General features: G+C 32.2%; 2 protein-coding genes across 20 annotated transcripts in view; one reads left to right on the top strand and one right to left on the bottom strand.

Moving 5' to 3' along the window:
• Positions 1 to 18,553, top strand: part of LOC142329377 (putative aarF domain-containing protein kinase 5) — a 314,333-nt gene that overhangs the window by 18,974 nt on the left and 276,806 nt on the right. For 5 of the 15 annotated variants that reach the window (XM_075373932.1, XM_075373929.1, XM_075373926.1 and 2 more), the window contains one exon: positions 44 to 115. The exons of 1 other annotated variant lie outside the window; for it this stretch is intronic. The gene's annotated coding sequence lies outside the window, so the exon portion shown is untranslated. Of the gene's footprint in view, positions 1 to 43; positions 124 to 18,553 lie in introns of all 15 variants that reach the window. 9 more of the 15 variants (XM_075373930.1, XM_075373921.1, XM_075373919.1 and 6 more) reach the window with 2 other exon arrangements.
• Positions 1 to 18,553, bottom strand: part of TP53INP (Tumor protein p53 inducible nuclear protein) — a 260,392-nt gene that overhangs the window by 15,031 nt on the left and 226,808 nt on the right. For 3 of the 5 annotated variants that reach the window (XM_075373938.1, XM_075373939.1, XM_075373940.1), the window contains exons 2-3: positions 16,803 to 16,933; positions 10,189 to 10,559 (exon numbers count right to left, since the gene is read on the bottom strand). In XM_075373938.1, the coding sequence (XP_075230053.1) occupies positions 10,189 to 10,559; positions 16,803 to 16,932 (501 nt within the window). In that variant the 5' untranslated portion in view covers position 16,933. Of the gene's footprint in view, positions 1 to 10,188; positions 10,560 to 16,802; positions 16,951 to 18,553 lie in introns of all 5 variants that reach the window. The other 2 variants (XM_075373943.1, XM_075373941.1) reach the window with 1 other exon arrangement.

The raw sequence follows: 18,553 nt of genomic DNA, 5'->3' as shown, positions 1-18,553 counted from the left end.
AAGTAAAGGAAGTATTGTAATTGTGAAAATTTTCTGTTTTCAGATTTCAACAGACAACCATTTTCACCATCCCTGAATACATTTTGACTAGTTTCGGCATTACATCTCTATGTATGTACGTATGTATGTATCTCGCATAACTCAAAAACAATTAGCCATAGTGTTGAAATTTTGTATTTAGGACTGTTGTAACATCTAGTTGTGCACCACCTCCCCTTTTTATTGCAATCGACTGGGTAAAAAATGTGTATACAGTCAGACCTCTAAATAAAGCAGGGTTTCAGTTTTGAAACATTTGGATTTCAGACTTTTTCTTAACTGCAGTAATAAGCCCTCGTTGAGAGCTTTTCAACAGTATATCATAAGTGGTATTTTTTTCATTGATTTCAGAGTTATAGCCAAATAAAACTTTAATTAATGAAATATTTTGTTCTTACAAGGGGAAGACATCAGTTCGAATCCAACTTCATATACATATATTTTTTTAACTCTTTTTTTTTTTAATTTAAATATATTGATTTATTAATAATCGCTGATTCTAAAAAAAATGTTAACACTAAATAATAAATAATTCAATAATAAAAAAAAAAATTGAAAAAATATTCGGAAGTTATTATTGAAATAAAATTTTATGTACTTTCATTTTAATTCAAAAATTTTTACAATCTAGTTAATAAATCAATATATTTAAATTAAAAAATAAAATATATTTATATGAAACGGATTCAAACCGATGTGTGCATGATTACAGATCTGACATTCTCACTTACACCACATAACTACTTGAGAAACGTGAAACAAAATTAATATATAAAAAAATATAAAACGCTAAGGAAATATTTAGGGCCATTTTTCTCTGTAACTGTCCACTTTATAAAAGAAGAATTGGAGGATTGTATCTCACTTTCAAATGAAATGCAGCAAAAAAAATGTGTATATGTAATTTAATAGGCACAGAAGGAAGTCATGTGGTGTACACATCAGATTTTTTCCTTCAGCAGAATTACATTAAAATTCATTAAAATATTGTTTTACTGTCTACAATCATACATATATGTACAGGATATTTCTAAATTAGTTATACAAAAGTAGCTTTTAATAATGAATTGTTTGATACATCACTAAATGTAGTATATCTTCAAGTTTCATTCCTACCTAATACCGTTAGTTCCTGATGTTCTCATTACGTGGCATGCACAAATGAGTAATGCCATCAGTTATTATGAGTCATATACTAGTGCAGACTGTGCTCAGTGTTGTTTATGGTTTCATGAATTCAAATCGGCTACTATCGTTTGGAGACAATTCATGACTAAATATCGCTAGCAACCACCTCAAAGATAGTCTGTTATTGGATGTTGCAATCATCTCATTGAAAAATTTTGTGTATCACATAGGGTGCCAGGTCATCCTGACCCCACAGAGGAAGGCACCCTCAATGTGACGGTTTTGGTTTCCACGCCACCCCCTCCATACATAGCCCTTATGGGCTTTACCAGAGGTCATCTTCAGCACCTTGGCAATGACATCTTTCAGTCAAGCCTCAGCCAGGATATCACTGATGCGAATGACCTTCAGTTTCTGAAAAAGCAGTAAATAAACAAGTGCTACAGACATTCATTCGTAGTTCAGGTAAATCTACAGGATGCACCAGCTTAAGAGTGAATATTCCTAGGGTTACAATATGGAGGGTATTGTGTAATCAACTGTCATTTAAACTCTACAAATTACAACTGATAAAAGCTTTGAGTGAAGGTGATAAAGAAAAACGAACGGTGTTTTGTATAAACATGTTAAACAAAATCTGAGACTGAAGATAATTATCTAAATAAATTCGTTCCTTACCAGTGATAAAGTGCATCAACTTAATGTTAGGATATGGAGTGAGCAGAATCCACACACTTGAACATGCACAGGACTCGTGTAAGGTAAATGTTTTTAGTGTATAAGCTTTCACAAAATTTGCAGTCCTTTCTTTTTTGCCAAGTCAACTGGAACTGGCATATTGTACCTTGAGTTGCTTGAACATTATCTAATGCCACAATCAGAACAGGATATGGGCACAGAATTCATTTTCTAGCAAGATGACTTGCCACCACATTATCACTGTGCAGCTGTCGCCTATCTGAATAGCAAAGTACCGACTTGGATTGGACATAGTGGAATAATTTGCTGGCTACCACGATCGCCTGATTTAACTCCATTGGACTTCTCTGTATGGTGTTACATTAAAGACAGTGTTTGTTCCTCTGCTTCCAGGAAATGTTGGCAAAACACCAGATAACAAACACTTGCTACCGTAGATCAAGACTTGCTTCATAGAATTTGGCAGGAAATTGATTATAGATGGGACATCTGCCGTGTTACAAAAGGTAGCCTAGCCATATTGAACATTTGTAAATGATGCTTGAACATATAATGTGTTATTTACTTTTTTCATTATTAAAGATATTATATCTTTGAAAATTAGTATTGTTTCCAATCAAATTTTAAAGACTATTAATTTTTATTTACCAGTATTTTTGATTTAATATTTTCATTTTTAATAGTGAGGTATAGTATTTGTTCACGCAAATCACTGCATTTATTGCGCTGAGACTTCTGTCGCTATGGAACACATGTTATAGTATTAACTCCTGAATTAACTAACAGACATCTAAGATAGCATATTTAGATGCAAGATGATGTTACTTTCTAAAAATTGAAGCGGTTAGTTTTATATAGGGTGTTGATTCAGAAGGAAATAGAAATAATTTTGGAACCGATTCTAGAGCTTTAAATAAGGAAAAGAGTTCACACAACATATGTAAGAAAACACTGTGTTGTAGAGTTACAGCTAGTGAAAAATTTCACCTAGATTTCAGTTGAAAAATACAAATTTTAGTATGACCTCATTTCACCAGCTGGTGCAGGTCACATACTAAAATTTTTACGGTTTTATATGATGGGTTCTAATATTTTTCAACTTGAAATATTGATTAAAACAAGTTCCAGAACAAACTGTATATCTTTGATAGTTTTCATGATATCCAATGTAATACAGAAAAATTCAGCAACGAAAAACACATTTTTTAGGTCTGAACTACAATAACTTGATTACATGATTAATATATGTATAAATTTTATTATCAACACTTGTGGAGAATTTAATTCTAAGAAAATTGATGTAATAGAGTCTTCGAAAAACAAAAAAGTCAACTTTTATTATTAAAAACAAAACATTAACAGAAAAATGTTATGAATTCATAAAAATTAAGCAGCTGTAACTAACAGACCTTTTCATACTAGAACAACATCTCACAGAGAGAAATCTGGAATTTTTAAACAATGAATTATGTAACAATGCCTGAAAATTTCTCATTGTTGAAACAAATCGAAATGTTACTATTAACTTGAAGGAGTACAACACATTTTCATGAATGAAATAAGACAATTCTTAGATGAAAAATTAACTGGTAAATGGATTGTACATAGAGGCCTGGTGGTAAATTGGCCACCTAGATCACCTCCTTAATTACCTTACCTCCTTAATTACTGTTTATGGGGATGGATGAAATGTGAGGGAGGTGTACAAGCAAAAGGTTGACACATGATGAACTGATCGTTCGCATTCTCAATGCTGTTGTCCTCATCAAAGAACGTGAAGATTTCATTAAGGTTGGCAACAGAAAGTGTAAGGAAAATAGTTGAAAAGTCCATCGATGTCACTGGTGTAATTTTCTAACATTTATTGGAAATTAATTGAGTATAAACCCCAGTGAGTATTTTTTTAAAAGTATATTAAAAGTCTAAATTTGTTATACTAAAAACAGCTATAAATAACAAATAATTTACAATCTATTGTTTAAAAATTAAAAATTCCAGATAATTTCTCCCCGTGACTTGTTCTAGTATGAAAAGGCTTATTAATTACAGCTTGTTTTTAATATTAATTTATTTTTTTATTTTTCTAAGATTAAGACTATATATGATATTTCTGAGAATTAAATTTTCTACAAGTTTTGGTAATGACCTCACTTTACTGGGGAAACTGAAATCCGGGAAAAACTTTTCACAAGTAGTAACTCTATAACAAAGACTTTTTGGACATATGTTGTTTGTATGAACGTTTTCCTTATTTCAAGCTCTAGAATCAGTTACAGATTATTTCCCTTTCCTCCTGAATCATTGTAAAGTTTATCAGTATTAATATTTTTCATTAATGCATTTATTAATTTTTGTGAAAATTCATGTTTTTTTACACAAAGGCCCAAAAAAGGAATGTTAATGTATTTAGGGTACATTGTACATATTCCACTAGCAGTTCAATGGCTGAACCAATTTGGATGTATGACCCTGTGTTGGAATACTTACATTACCAAGTGTTATAGGCTGTATATATGTTTTAAATAAATTTAAAAAAAAATTATTCTATATACAAAATTGTCACCCGCACGCTCTTTGAATTATCCTATATTAAAGAGCAATGTTTATTTTTTTTTGGCAGTCATGTTTTTTTATATTTATCTTTTGTTGAAATGTTGGTTAATTATCTTATTATTATTTTTTTTTTTAATTTGGGATCATTGTTATGGCCATTAGCAACTAATGAAAGTAAGTAGTATATAGTAAAATTGCATCCAGCATTATTTAAGTTGAAGGATCTACAGAAACTGGTTTACTGAAGGTAGATTGAGGTACATTGATCTAGGTTACTTCATACAGTTATCAGGATTTTATTAGTAAATACTAATAACTTTTAGATACTTGTAATTTATAAATAATTCATTTTTGAGCCATCATATTCTTTATATTGGGTTGGGAAAGCCTGAACCTTCTCAATGATAACTCTTTAGTGTATGAAGGGAAGCATAAAATCTATTATAGCACAAATTTGTGCCGGTCAATGGAAAACCATTGATCAGTAATATACTTCTTCCATCCTTGTTAATATTTCTGTATTTTCTGAGGTTTTATGGATAGGATAAGCATTCATTGTTTAAAGGGACTTTGAAGCATCCGTTTGGTTGGGTTTGTTTGTTTCATTTTGTGGTTCTTTGTGTTATATCGTCCCTTTATAACTAACTATCTCTTTCCCTTACCTTTAACCTGCCATCTTTTCCAAGGTTTTTGTGGAATTTGGCTAGGTGCTCATTGGATCTGTGCTTAGATGTGAAGAAAACCTAACTTTCTGTGGTTTAATGGAACCAGCAGATCAGTTATAAGCCTGGAGTAAGCTGTCTATTTCCTATTTTGTAAATGTACATTATAAAAGTCCTATCTGAGGCTGAAGGTAAATAAATTTTGTCCTTCTAATGCGTAAATACACTATATTTTAATTAAAATTGGATATTACTCGAAAGTGTTAAAAAAATAATAAATTTCTTAGGTTCTTTATTTTTTCTTTTTCTCTTTAGCCTCCAGAACCAGCGTAAGGTATTACTTCAGCGGATGAATGAGGATGATATATATGAATGTAAATGAAGTGTAGTCTTATACGGTCCCAGGTTGACCATTTCTGAGATGTGTGTTTAATTGAAACCCAACCACCAAAGAACACCGGTATCCATGATCTAGTTTCAGATCCATGTAAAAGACCTTTCTGAGGGATTTACTTTCTCAGGCTGAAAATAAACGGGCAGAGTGGATGAAAATTAAAAGTGTTAATTTTATTGTAATTTGGTAGAACAGTCACTCCAAAAAATCACATAGCTATACGTAAGGTGACAAACATATCATACCAGGCTTATAAGAGAAAGTGAAGTTTTCCTATTGCCATGTTACTGAATTAAGCCCAGTACAGGTGACATTCAGCATTTCTTTCTTTTTCTTTTTCCTGTTTAGTCTTTGTACAGTCTCACTTCGACCATTACTGAGATGTGTGGTTAACTGAAACCCAACCACTAAAGAACATTGGTACCCACGATTTAATGTTCAAATCCATGTAAAAATAACTGGCTTTACTAGGACTTGAACGCTGGAACTCTCGACTTCCAAATCAGCTGATTTGGGAGTCGTTCACCGCTAGACCAACCCGATGGGTTAGGTGACATTCAGCCTAAAAAGTGATATCATCACTTTGTTTACCTTTTAAATTGACAGCAGCAGACATCATTATTCTCATAACAAGTTACTGTTTGGTGCCACTTGTACCTCAGATACAGTACATGGTTCATTTTCATAAAAATATTGGAGCATATAGTGTAAAACAGTGATTCTCAACCTTTTTAGCTCCACTACCCCCAGAAAAAAAAAAATTGTAATTGTATTTCACAACCCTCCCCCAACCCCCCAACCTATGAAACCTAGTTAATACTATTTAGTTGCACTAATAGTGACTGTTATGAATATGCATGTATGAAGTATACAAACATGAGCAATTTACAGGTTTCAACTTGATGTGTCGTACTCCCTGTAATTTGGTCTGCTTGCATAATATTTGATGTGAGAGTATCATGTTCAAACATGCATATATGTTAGAAAATGTCACACTCTCAGCAGTATAAAAGAGGCGTAAGGGATTGTAGAACATCAGTTTAGTTTCGAATGCAAAGCACGGGTCTAGTGCTGAAAATAATAATAATTGAGGTTTAAATTTTTTAGTGTACAGTCGAACAGCATAACTTTTAGTTTTTTTTCAATTAGATTATTATGCAAAATGGATAAATTTGTGAAAAAATGAAGTGAGCCATCTACCTCCAGTGAATCGATTGATGGTAAAAAGACAAGATTATTTAAATTATGGTTTTTACCTCATCAGATGGAAAGCCACAGTGCATTGTTTACTTTCAAATCCTCTCTGACAACAGGATGAAGCCATCAAAATTAATTCCACGCTTGGAGACTAAACATCCGGATCATAAAAGCGAACACTTGGAGTTTTTTAAAAGAAAATTAGATACTTTGAAAAATCAACTACCTTCTATTTGTAAATTAAACCGTATATAAAAGTACTCTTAAAGCATCTTATTTTGTATCATTAAGAGTAACTCAGATGTCCTAATCCATACAATCACAGAATACCTCATACTGCCTGCTGCAATTGATATGGTCGGTGTTAATATTTATGGAAGAAGCAAAAAAATTAAAAATGACATGGCTGCTCTGATGTTCATGAGATAATTCAGCAAGCGAGTTCAAACGAACGTTTTAGCATTCAATTTGACAAATCCAGAGATGTGCCAAACATTACTTGGTTGTTCTTTTGTGAGATATGAATGCGATAGGGTCAGATCAATCAAAGAAAATATGTTGTTTGCAAATGAATACCTAATCGTGCAACAGGATAATGCCGTTTTGATGATTTTTATGAACCTCCTAAAACTATAACATAATAGGGGATAATAACATAACATAAGGCGATAATAGGAAAGAACAGTGGAATTCTAAAAACAGTAAAAGATTGTCTTGTACAAGTATCAAGGGTGAACACACTGCTTCCTTCACACACATGCTCTTGCCAAAAAAAATATGCCGGAAAATCTAAAACAAATTCTTTGTAAAGGTGTAAAGTTAATTCTATTAAAAATCAATGATTACAAAATAGGCTGTTTGCTGAACTACGCGATGAAATGTGTGAAAAGAAAAAATCTGTTCCTTTCATTTTTCACCGGACAGTGTTAACCCGGTTATTAGAATTGTAAGATGAATTAATAATAAATATTTTTCCAGAATAAACAAACGCCATTCTCAATGTTTTTACAGAATAATGAGTATATGTTGGCGTTGGCTTACTTAGATGATGTATTTTCGCATTTAAATGAGTTAAATGTGAATTTACAAGGACGTGATAAAATCATTTTATTAATGACAGACAAAGTTCATGCTTTCATTAAGAAGCTTAATATCTGGTTTATTCACCATTTAAGAAAACATTTTGATATGTTTCCGCTCAGTTCCGATTGTATTGTGAAAAATTTGGATGAAGAAGTCGCCGCTACTACTCTTCACCATAATTTGGATACCATGAAGATGCATTTATATGAGCTAAAAATTCAGTCGGTGGAGTATTTCCCGGAAGATAAAAATAATTTCTTGAAGAGACGGGTACTGAATCCATTTAGTAAAAACACTATGACTAAATTTTCAGTCATAAAAGTCATAGAAAAATTAGTCATAGAAGCATTGAAAATATTAATACATTTCGCTACGTCTTAGCTATGTGAAAAGGGGTTTTTGTGTATGGTTACGCTAAAAATTAAATATTGGAATTACCTTTTTATCACTTGAAAATAATTTGCTTTTGTGTGTTTCTAACATAGATACACATATGGAGAAATTTTTTAATGAAAAAAGAACACAACCATCTGATTAAATTATTTTCATTACATGTGTATTTATAAATGTAAAATATTTATAATTAATGATTTTTTCTCAGAAAATTATTTCATTACTATTTATATGTAATATTGTAGGCTAATTTTGGGATGTCGGTTGAGAAACTCCAATAAATTAATGTAAATTTTCTGAGGGGAACAATGTTTTGTATCACAGTTATTGTATAAAGAAATATTAAATAATCAATTATTTGAAAATCTATGAATCTAAATAACATTTAACGGCACATCAGGTCAGTAATAAAAAATATTTTTTAAGGAATGGTGGGAGGAGGAATGAGTTGTTCTACCTAAATATGATTTTTTTTTTTTTGACAGAAAAAAACGTCTACTATAAATGTTGATGTTTAAAAGGTTTCTTTACTTTACAATTGTAACAACCAAAATAGTAGCAGATATTTTTTCATTCTATTCAAGGTTGAAAATACAAAATACTTTGTATTTTTTTTTGCTAAATATAAGCAGTGTATTTTACTTTATTGTATAATGAATGATAAATTGAAGACAATGAATCAACAGCAATATACTAATTTTTTGTATTATTATTGACTAATTATTCTGATGACATAATTCCTATCATTGTGTGAGGAGTTTAACCATGAGAAATACAGCAGCAGTGTGCCTATTAATTTCTTATTATTGAATATTAATACAGTACACATATTTTTAACACTTCTAAACGTAAAAGTATTAATAAAGTAAAAAAACTGGATTGCAATATGCAAATCCAGAGACTGAAAACATCTTTAATAAAAATGTATTGTCTTAACAAAAATGTTATTTTACTATCTTAAATACTTATTTCATTTTTTCCATGTGTGAAGAAAATATTGCGCATTTATATGAATCAACTGTTAATGCTGATGTTTTAGAGACATATTTTTCTGTAAGATCTTCATCAACAGTCCTTTAAAATTCTCTTCATATGAGAATATGTTACGTTCCTTCATTTTTGTGAGAATTTAAAAAAAACCAGGAATGAACTGTTTAACTTTCCTGGCTACAGCCGGTCTAGTTATGCAATGTAATTTTGAAACATATGTTTTGAATATTTAAAATCTGAAATTGGAAAAAACCTTTCTCCATTTTGAAGACTCCCATACTCAAGGGGAAACAATCAGATAAAATGTGAAGAATATAGGTGAAAAAACTTCCATTAACTACTATTCTGAAGCAATATATAGCTAAAAAAATAAAAATATGTAGTCATTTTTTGGGGAGAGGGTAAATATTAAATAAAAATGTCTGGTAATTTCTGATCTTGTTAAAAAAACCTACAATTCTGTATGAAAAAGTTTTGCTAATGCCCCAGTAAAGATTTGAAATTTTATTTCAGCCAAAACATCCTCACCCCTCTGTTCAATTCTTGCAAAAATTTATTACATTTTTCCCCTCTGAAGGTAATACCTGCCTACAAAGTTTAAAGAAAATATGATTTTTTGGACTGGAGCATTGAAATAAAATTTTTTTCACAAGTTTGGAATTTATTTAATCTTTTATTGTTTTTAAGAAAAGAACAACTTTTTTATTGATCTGTATACTTTTGTGTTATGGTTATAGCCGAGAAAGTAATAAATTTCAAAGAATTTAGAACTATTAATTTTCTAAGAAAAATTTATGACGGTTTGAATAAAATAATGGTTTTGTTACTTCGTATTAAAAATAAATAATGGTTTTCTTTAAATTCCATTAGTAGGTTTCTTGTAAGGGGTAACTAACTATTTTGGTGAAATGCGCTAAAGCAGTTTAATAACCTATTAATTATTTTTTCTAATTGTAAAACTTATGTTACATCCTGTAAAAGTTATGTTAACTTGTACTTAAAATTCATATAAAATACGTTTAATTTAAATAAATGATATTGTACGTTTACCTTTTGTGCAGTTTTAATTTGTAAATATGCTAATTCAGTACTATGGTGGTAAACATTCGTGGGTTGTCTTCGATTATTATTACTGGGTTGTAGGGGCATAGTTGGAGGTAAGGGTTGAGGCGTCGGGGAAGCTGATCGTGATCGAACACGTGGTTGAAGTTGTTGCGACGAGGAACTATGGTGGTAAACAGACATACTCGGGTGTTCGATGAGCAGATTTTCTAGCGGTGATGTTTCAAGCATAATTGGTCCCGCAGAAGTAAAGCAGGGTGGAGGCGTTACATACCACGACTCCTCCATATTCATGTTAGGTAAAGATGATGTCGACGATCTTCTCGTCAAAGGCATAATGTCATTCTCATCTTGAACGTCTGTAAAAACACATCATTCATTAGGACTTTTTTATTATTACATGAATTCATTCAAATCATCAGAAATATTACATGCAACATCGTAGGCTAAAATTTCTTTGATCAAGCTGCTTATCAAGGGGCTGGAAATCAATTTAAGGAAGACTTTGAGTCTGGTCAAAAGCCAGTAAGGCACCAGCAAGTAACTGATGTTTATAGGTGTCATATCTATTTTTATTATCGGTTAACATTTACTGTTTCTGTCAAGAGATGAAGCCTTCTGCGGTTTTCGGTTGGTTAGCTTTGCCGGCAAATCCTCCTACTTGTATTAGTCTTGATTCTATCCCTGGGCAATGCTCAATGCCATAAAAGTTGTCATGTAACCGGATGGAAGCAGAGGTAATTCACTAGGATACAGTAACCAACAGAAGATATCTGGTTTTCCAGATCAACACCTGGGTACAGGGTTGACAAAATGAAATCTTTAAAAATTTGTTGTTGCAAACCAAAATAGTCCAAATCCCAGCAAGGGATATAGAGCTATAATAAAAAAAGATACTTGTTAACATTATCTCCTAATTTAAATTCAGACATTTGTTTTCTATTAGACTTGTATTATTTTTTTGTTAAATTCTATTATCTAAACGATCGGTGATATTCTTTTGATAGAATTAATTTTGCTTATAAATCTGACCTTCAAAAGTCCCCTTCACTGCTGATGTGAAGAAGAAAGGTGGCAAATATCATTTTGTGAAATGTTGTGCATATTTCAGTAGCATCAGAGTAGAAGGAATGTAGTTTAAGGTTATAACCGAGACCGAATTCCTTAATCAGTATTTAAATATCTGACGGTCCAGTGTACAACAGCATTTCTACTCTATTACTAAACTATGTGAAGGATCCTGATTGAAATTTTAAGCATTAACTACAAGTATTACTTTATTCTTTGAATAAAACAGTGAGCTTACTAACTTTTTAAAAGTTAAAAAAAAATTAATAACCAAATAAAAGATCAAAATAATTTATTTATTAATTTTAACAACTACATACTAAAATTTGATTACAGATATATCCCTTTTTTATTTTTGATGATAAAAGTGAATTTTTTCTGATTTGAAAAATGGCAAACCCAGCATTGAAACCTAGAATATTTTGGATTAGAGGCAGGGATTCTACCTCTATAATGTGAAAAAATGTATTCTGATCAGTTTGAAAAATGTTTAAATTAAAACATTTTTAACTACGTTACTACATTTTTAAGTAACTTAGAATACAGCTGTTACTCCATCTTTATTGGAATTCTCTCTTTACCACAACAAAAGTCATTTAAATCTATATGACTGTGATAAATTCTTAGTGCTAATTAACTACGAGGCATGTTTTAGTAAGTATCGTTGCCGCTGCTACGCTGCGGTCGGCATTCCACACATGCGCACTGTGTTCCCGCATCTGTTGGCAAGCCACAGACGCCATTACGGATATATTCGACTGTGTTTACGTTTGTTTGTGAGTATTTAAAATTCCTCCGTTGATCCGAGAATCCTGCCGACTGTGAAATATGTGGTGCGATTCGTTTTCTTGGCGCTGAAGACGTGAAAGCGGCTGAAATTCACCGTCAGATCAGTGAAGTGTACGGAGAAAACATTATGAGCGATGGAATGGTACTAAAATGGGTTACCGCTTTTAAAGATGGCCGCCAGAATGTTCACGATGAGGAACGGAATGGACGACCTTCTTAATTACTGAAGATTTGTGCAGAAAGTTGACGAAAAAGTGAGAGAGAATACGATTTCTGAAGAGTTTCCTCAAGTTTCAAGAATTGTCTATGAAATTGTGACCGAACATTTAAATTATCGAAAATTGCTCACGCTGGGAACCAAAAATGACATAGAAGTCTGCCGCCGTCTCGGTCAACATTTTCGGTACCCAGCGTGAGCACAATTTCATAGCAGCAGACTTCTATGACGACGGTGTTCAAAAGCTGGTTGCACGATACAAGTGCCTTTATACTGGTGGCAATCATGCAGAAAAGAAGATTGAAGTACAGGCTTTCACATAAAAATAAAATTGTTAAGAATAGTGTACTTGTTTTTTTTTTTTTTTTAATTTCAAAAATGTACTTTAAAAACATGCCTCGTACATAACATATCAGAATACATGATATACTTAAAAAAGCAAACGTGAATTTACATTTCCAAGATTATATGTTCTAAATAAAATGGAGGTATGATTTTTATCTGGCGTCAAACATGCTTTCGGGTTGTATAAAACTTGAAACCGTATCTTATTTTTGAGTTACGGCTAGCAAAAGATTTTGCCCGGATTTCAGCTCTTCTAATAAAAAGAAGCCCTATTGTAACATTTTGGACCCAAATTCAGGTGTAATGTTGGTAGTGGTATCTTATGCAGTTTGAGCTGGGAAATAGGATAAAACAGATCCCAGAACTGTAACTCGAGTAGTTTTTAAAATATCCAACGTAAAACAAAAAATTCGGTGTTGAAAACCAAGTTTTTTTTTTTTTAGTTTGTTATACAATAGCTTTATTAAATGACTAATAAATATCAGACGAATTTATCAGCGAAATATTTACTACCAAACTTGTAGAGAATTTAATTCTGAGAAAAAAAATCGGTTTTTAATTGAAGCAAAACAGGCGAAAAATAGAGAACCGTATTTTTTTTTTCTTAAAAAATATTCTTTTTAAACAGTCTTCTTCAGCATTGACGAAAGGAAGTGTCATTTCCAACCTCTTCGTTTTCTGTTGAACACAAAGTAAAATCATCGTGTGATTCAGTGTAGCTCAGGCACTATTACAAGGTGAATTTCATGTCGCACTGCGTTTGTCAAAAAACAAAGTATGGCGCATCCTGCGGAAAGAAAATATTTATCCTTTCCGCCTGCAGAAGGTTCAAAATTTGCAACAGACAGATTAAACTTCTGTTATTGGTTTCTAGACAATGCCGATAAAGTAAATTCTATTTTATTTTCTGATGAAGCCACTTTTAAGAGAAATGGAGTTTTCAATTCTAAAAATAGTCATTTATGGAGCGAACACAATCCGCACGGTAATGTGGAAACTAGTTTCCAACATAATTTCGCATTAATGTTTGGTATGACATTATTTATGATAAAATTCTGTTACCGCTTGTTTTGAACGAAAACCTTACGGGAGATGCATACGTTAATTTCTTGAAAAATAATTTGCCGGCTTTTTTGGAGGATGTATCTTTACAAACTAGATTGCAAATGATTTTCCAGCACGATGGTGCAACGTCATGCTTTTCTTTAGTAGTTAGAAATTATTTGAAAGGTAATCTCTTAAACTGTATCGGACGTTGGACCAGTCGATTGATCATCACCTGACTTAACGCCACTACATTGCTTCATTTAGGGCCATATGAAAACGAGAGTACATCGATCGATAAAAACTTGGTATTAGTAATTCTAAAACGAAATGCTATTGAATTTATACGAAACGATCCAAGATGATACGGAAAGCCACCAGGAATATTTTATGTCTGCCAGAGTGCTGTGTACATTGTGAATGAGGGAATTTCGAACGATTACTATAACTGAGGTTTTCTTCTGTTACAATTTATTTATTTATTTTTTCTATGTTAAGAATAATGTTTATTACGTACGGAAAGAATAATACATTTTTCGTCTGTTTTGTTTCAATAAAAACCCAATTTTAAGAGTCTTTATTTACTTCAGGTGTCCACTTTTATTTACTTTAGGCCGCCATCTTCTTGAATACAAGCTTCGATTTTTTTTACAGCGTTTCTTGCAACTTTTTTCAAAGTTTGTGGCTGGATATTTAATACAGCTTGTTCAATATTGACTTTCAATTGTTCAAGCGTTCGTGGTTTGTTGCTGTAGGCTTTTCCTTTAGGTAACCCCGTAGAAAAAAATCCGCCGCAGTCAAATCTGGAGATCTTGGTGGCCACAAGCCTCGACCGATAACACGATTACTAAAGAATTCCTCAACGAAATCAGAAGTTGAACCTGCGTAGTGCGATGTCGCACCGTTATGTTGTAGCCGGCAGTGTGTGTCTTCCTTTTCCAAGAGTGCGATGAACTGAAATAAAATATCCTGATATCGTTCTGCATTAACGGTGTACTCGAAAAAAATAGGACCGATTATTTTCTTCCGCGATATCGCGCACCACACGCCCGACTTCTGCGGGTGTAATTGTTTTTCGTTATAAACGTGGGGATTTTCAGCGCTCCAAATTCTACTGTTTTGGCTGTTCCAAAACCGTGCCATCCAAATGAAACCGTGCTTCATCTGTGAAAAATAACGAATCCATAACGTTAATTCCCTCAAGCAGAAATCGACGGAAACGTTGACAATATTGTAGCCGTTTTTCTTTGTCGGGCTCAAGAAGTCGATGAACCGTTTGAATGCGATAAGGACGTAATTGTAATCGTTTGGTCGCCCGATGAACAGTCGATTTAGACAAATTAATTTCAGCAGACAAACGTCTGATCGATTTATTTGGCGAGGCGAGTAATCGGTCTTTAATTTCAGTGCGTGTATCTGTATTCAACACCGACGCAGATGTTTTGTGTTCCGTGTTATTAACAGAACCGGTCTCTCTAAATTTTACAACTAACCTTAATGCTGATGTTTTGTTAGGAGCCGGTTTATCTGGGTACTTATGGCGAAACAAATCTTGCACTGCGGCCGCCGATTTCGTACTGAAGTACGACTCAACAATGAAAACACGTTCATCTAGCGAAAACACCATCTTGTCTCTAGCAATACACTGAACGTTATGATCGCATTGTTGTTACTAGTGTTCTACTGCGTCGTCGCGATATGTTCAGATGTTGGACGAGTCCCATTTCAGTAACGAGTAGGAGAGTAAGCTTGACTTTTGAAATTTCATGTATGAGTGATTGATGGGTTGCGTTTTATATGGGACATCTGTTACAAACAATAAAAAATTTTATCTGTGTGATAATTTATGAGAACAGATAGGTTAGTATTGCCATCCTATACAATATATATATATTTTTTGTAATTATTTTGAATTACCTGTTAATATTGAATATACACAACTAAAATATTGTTTTATAAATTTTGTATTTCTATTCAAATTATTTTCAGTAACTAGCTTTTTTTTTTAAAGAATGTTTTATTAGGTACAAAAAGAATTTTCATATACAATTTTCTGTATATTTTTCGTCTGTTTTGCTTCAATAAAAAACCGATTTTTAAAAGTTTGTATTTTTACTTCTTATTGGTTGTATTTACATTCATTTTTTCAAAATTAGATTCTCTACAAGTTTTGTTACTAAAATCATACGCATTTATTAGTTATTTAAGAAAGCTATTGTATTAACCTAAAAAAACTTGATTTTCAACACCGAATTTTGTGTTTTACATCTGATATCTTAAAAACAACTAGAGTTACAGTTCTGAAACCTGCTTTAACCTATTTCCGAGCTCAAATTACATAAGAAACCTCCAACTTTACTCCTTAATTTGGGTTGTAAAGAGTTTCTTTTTATGAGAAGAGCTGAAATCACGGGCGAAACCTTTCACTAGCCTTAACTCAAAAAACAAACGTTTCCAGATCTATGTTTATATGAACTTTTTTCACAAATTTAACCGGTAGAACAAATCCTGCAAGTTTCTTCGTTTACAGTAGTATATATATTTAAAGAGGGGAAATCTGACTTCATCGGCAAGGAATTTTACCCGTTAAGCCTTTGTGTAATTACTGTACAAGAAATAAAGGTCTTGCCTATCGGCGCGTAAGTCCTCTCACTTTCCTTTAGATAACACCAAGGAAATACTGATTTTATCAAAGATGATGGACAGTTTAGAAGGATCAAACCTGCACCCGTATAAGAAATAATAAGGGATCAGGAAGGGAGTGGGTGTCGAGAAAAAATGATACAGCGATCAAGGGACAGTTTTACCAGCTTTCCTAGGACTCTTTTTTCCTTTAATGATGAAAAATCTGTGAAAATACACACACAGCTTATTAATAATTTTACAAATACATATTAACTAATGATAATTAATCTGAATCGCGTTATCTTATCCGTTCTGTTGGTTTATCTCTAGTAATAATTACATGTCTTAGGAAACAAAATTCAAATTTGCCGGTCGTTTATCTTATCTTTAGAACATTTATAATTACTTTTTTGTAACACGATATACAATTTTGTTTTAATTTTTTATTAGTATCCTGCTTAAACATATATATATATATTTATTTATATAAAACATTTAATGGATAATCATTTACCAGATTTTTCTATTAATAACCAGTCATCTTCTACTTCTTGCAGTCTCGTTTCCGTTTCCGGTTTGGTACTCGCTGCAGTATCATTTGCTGTCGTCACTCCAAGGAAATAGCTTGCCAAATTAGTGAACATTCTGTAAAAAAATATAATCTATTTCTATTAAATTGAAATTATAAAACTAATTTTATACACAAATACTAAATAGATAAAATAGCTAACATTTATTTTTTTTTTTTTGTCTTCAGTCATTTGACTGGTTTGATGCAGCTCTCCAAGATTCCCTATCTAGTGCTAGTCGTTTCATTTCAGTATACCCTCTACATCCTACATCCCTAACAATTTGTTTTACATATTCCAAACGTGGCCTGCCTACACCATTTTTCCCTACTACCTGTCCTTCCAAAATTAAAGCGACTATTCCAGGATGCCTTAGTATGTGGCCTATAAGTCTGTCTCTTCTTTTAACTATATTTTTCCAAATGCTTCTTTCTTCATCTATTTGCCGCAATACCTTCTCATTTGTCACTTTATCCACCCATCTGATTTTTAACATTCTCCTATAGCACCACATTTCAAAAGCTTCTAACCTTTTCTTCTCAGATACTCCGATCGTCCAAGTTTCACTTCCATATAAAGCGACACTCCAAACATACACTTTCAAAAATCTTTTCCTGACATTTAAAGTAATTTTTGATGTAAACAACTTATATTTCTTACTGAAGGCTCGTTTAGCTTGTGCTATTCGGCATTTTATATCGCTCCTGCTTCGTCCATCTTTAGTAATTCTACTTCCCAAATAACAAAATTCTTCTACCTCCATAATCTTTTCTCCTCCTATTTTCACATTCAGCGGTCCATCTTTGTTATTTCTACTACATTTCATTACTTTTGTTTTGTTCTTGTTTATTTTCATGCGATAGTTCTTGCGTAGGACTTCATCTATGCCGTTCATTGTTTCTTCTAAATCCTTTTTACTCTCGGCTAAAATTACTATATCATCAGCAAATCGTAGCATCTTTATCTTTTCACTTTGTACTGTTACTCCGAATCTAAATTGTTCTTTAACATCATTAACTGCTAGTTCCATGTAAAGATTAAAAAGTAACGGAGATAGGGAACATCCTTGTCGGACTCCCTTTCTTATTAGGGCTTCTTTCTTATGTTCTTCAATTGTTATTGTTGCTGTTTGGTTCCTGTACATGTTAGCAATTGTTCTTCTATCTCTGTATTTGAACCCTAATTTTTTTAAAATGCTGAACATTTTATTCCAGTCTACGTTATCGAATGCCTTTTCTAGGTCTATAAACGCCAAGTAAGTTTCTAACATTTATATAATTTTAAAATATTATCACTTTTTTTGTAGATTACAGATTCTTTTTGCAAAAGCGAGCTCTTCATATATAAACTTTAAAATAATCATAAAAAATTGCAATTAATTGTTTGTTTTATTTTTAATAATACAAGTGTGGCTCCCGATTAACAAAATGGAGTTGATTATAAGATACGTCGAACACAAATAAATAAATAAATGAATAGATATTTCATTCTGAAAGGTACATAAAATTAAATTATATACGCTGTCAGGAATAGGTCAATGTGATAAGAAAAGGGAATTTGCCTGGCCAATCAAGAAACGCGATAAAAACGAAAATACACAATCTTAAATAAAAGTGGCTTAAATCTATTTTAATACTTAAAAAAAAGAACCAATATGAATTATTAAAAATAAAATACGAGAAATTTCCCCTAATAA

Source organism: Lycorma delicatula, chromosome 8 (assembly GCF_047948215.1).
Source record: "Lycorma delicatula isolate Av1 chromosome 8, ASM4794821v1, whole genome shotgun sequence".
In the NCBI taxonomy this organism is placed as follows: domain Eukaryota; kingdom Metazoa; phylum Arthropoda; class Insecta; order Hemiptera; family Fulgoridae; genus Lycorma; species Lycorma delicatula.
The sequence above is the reverse complement of the archived record's forward strand: the minus strand, read 5'-3'. Positions and strand labels throughout refer to the sequence as shown.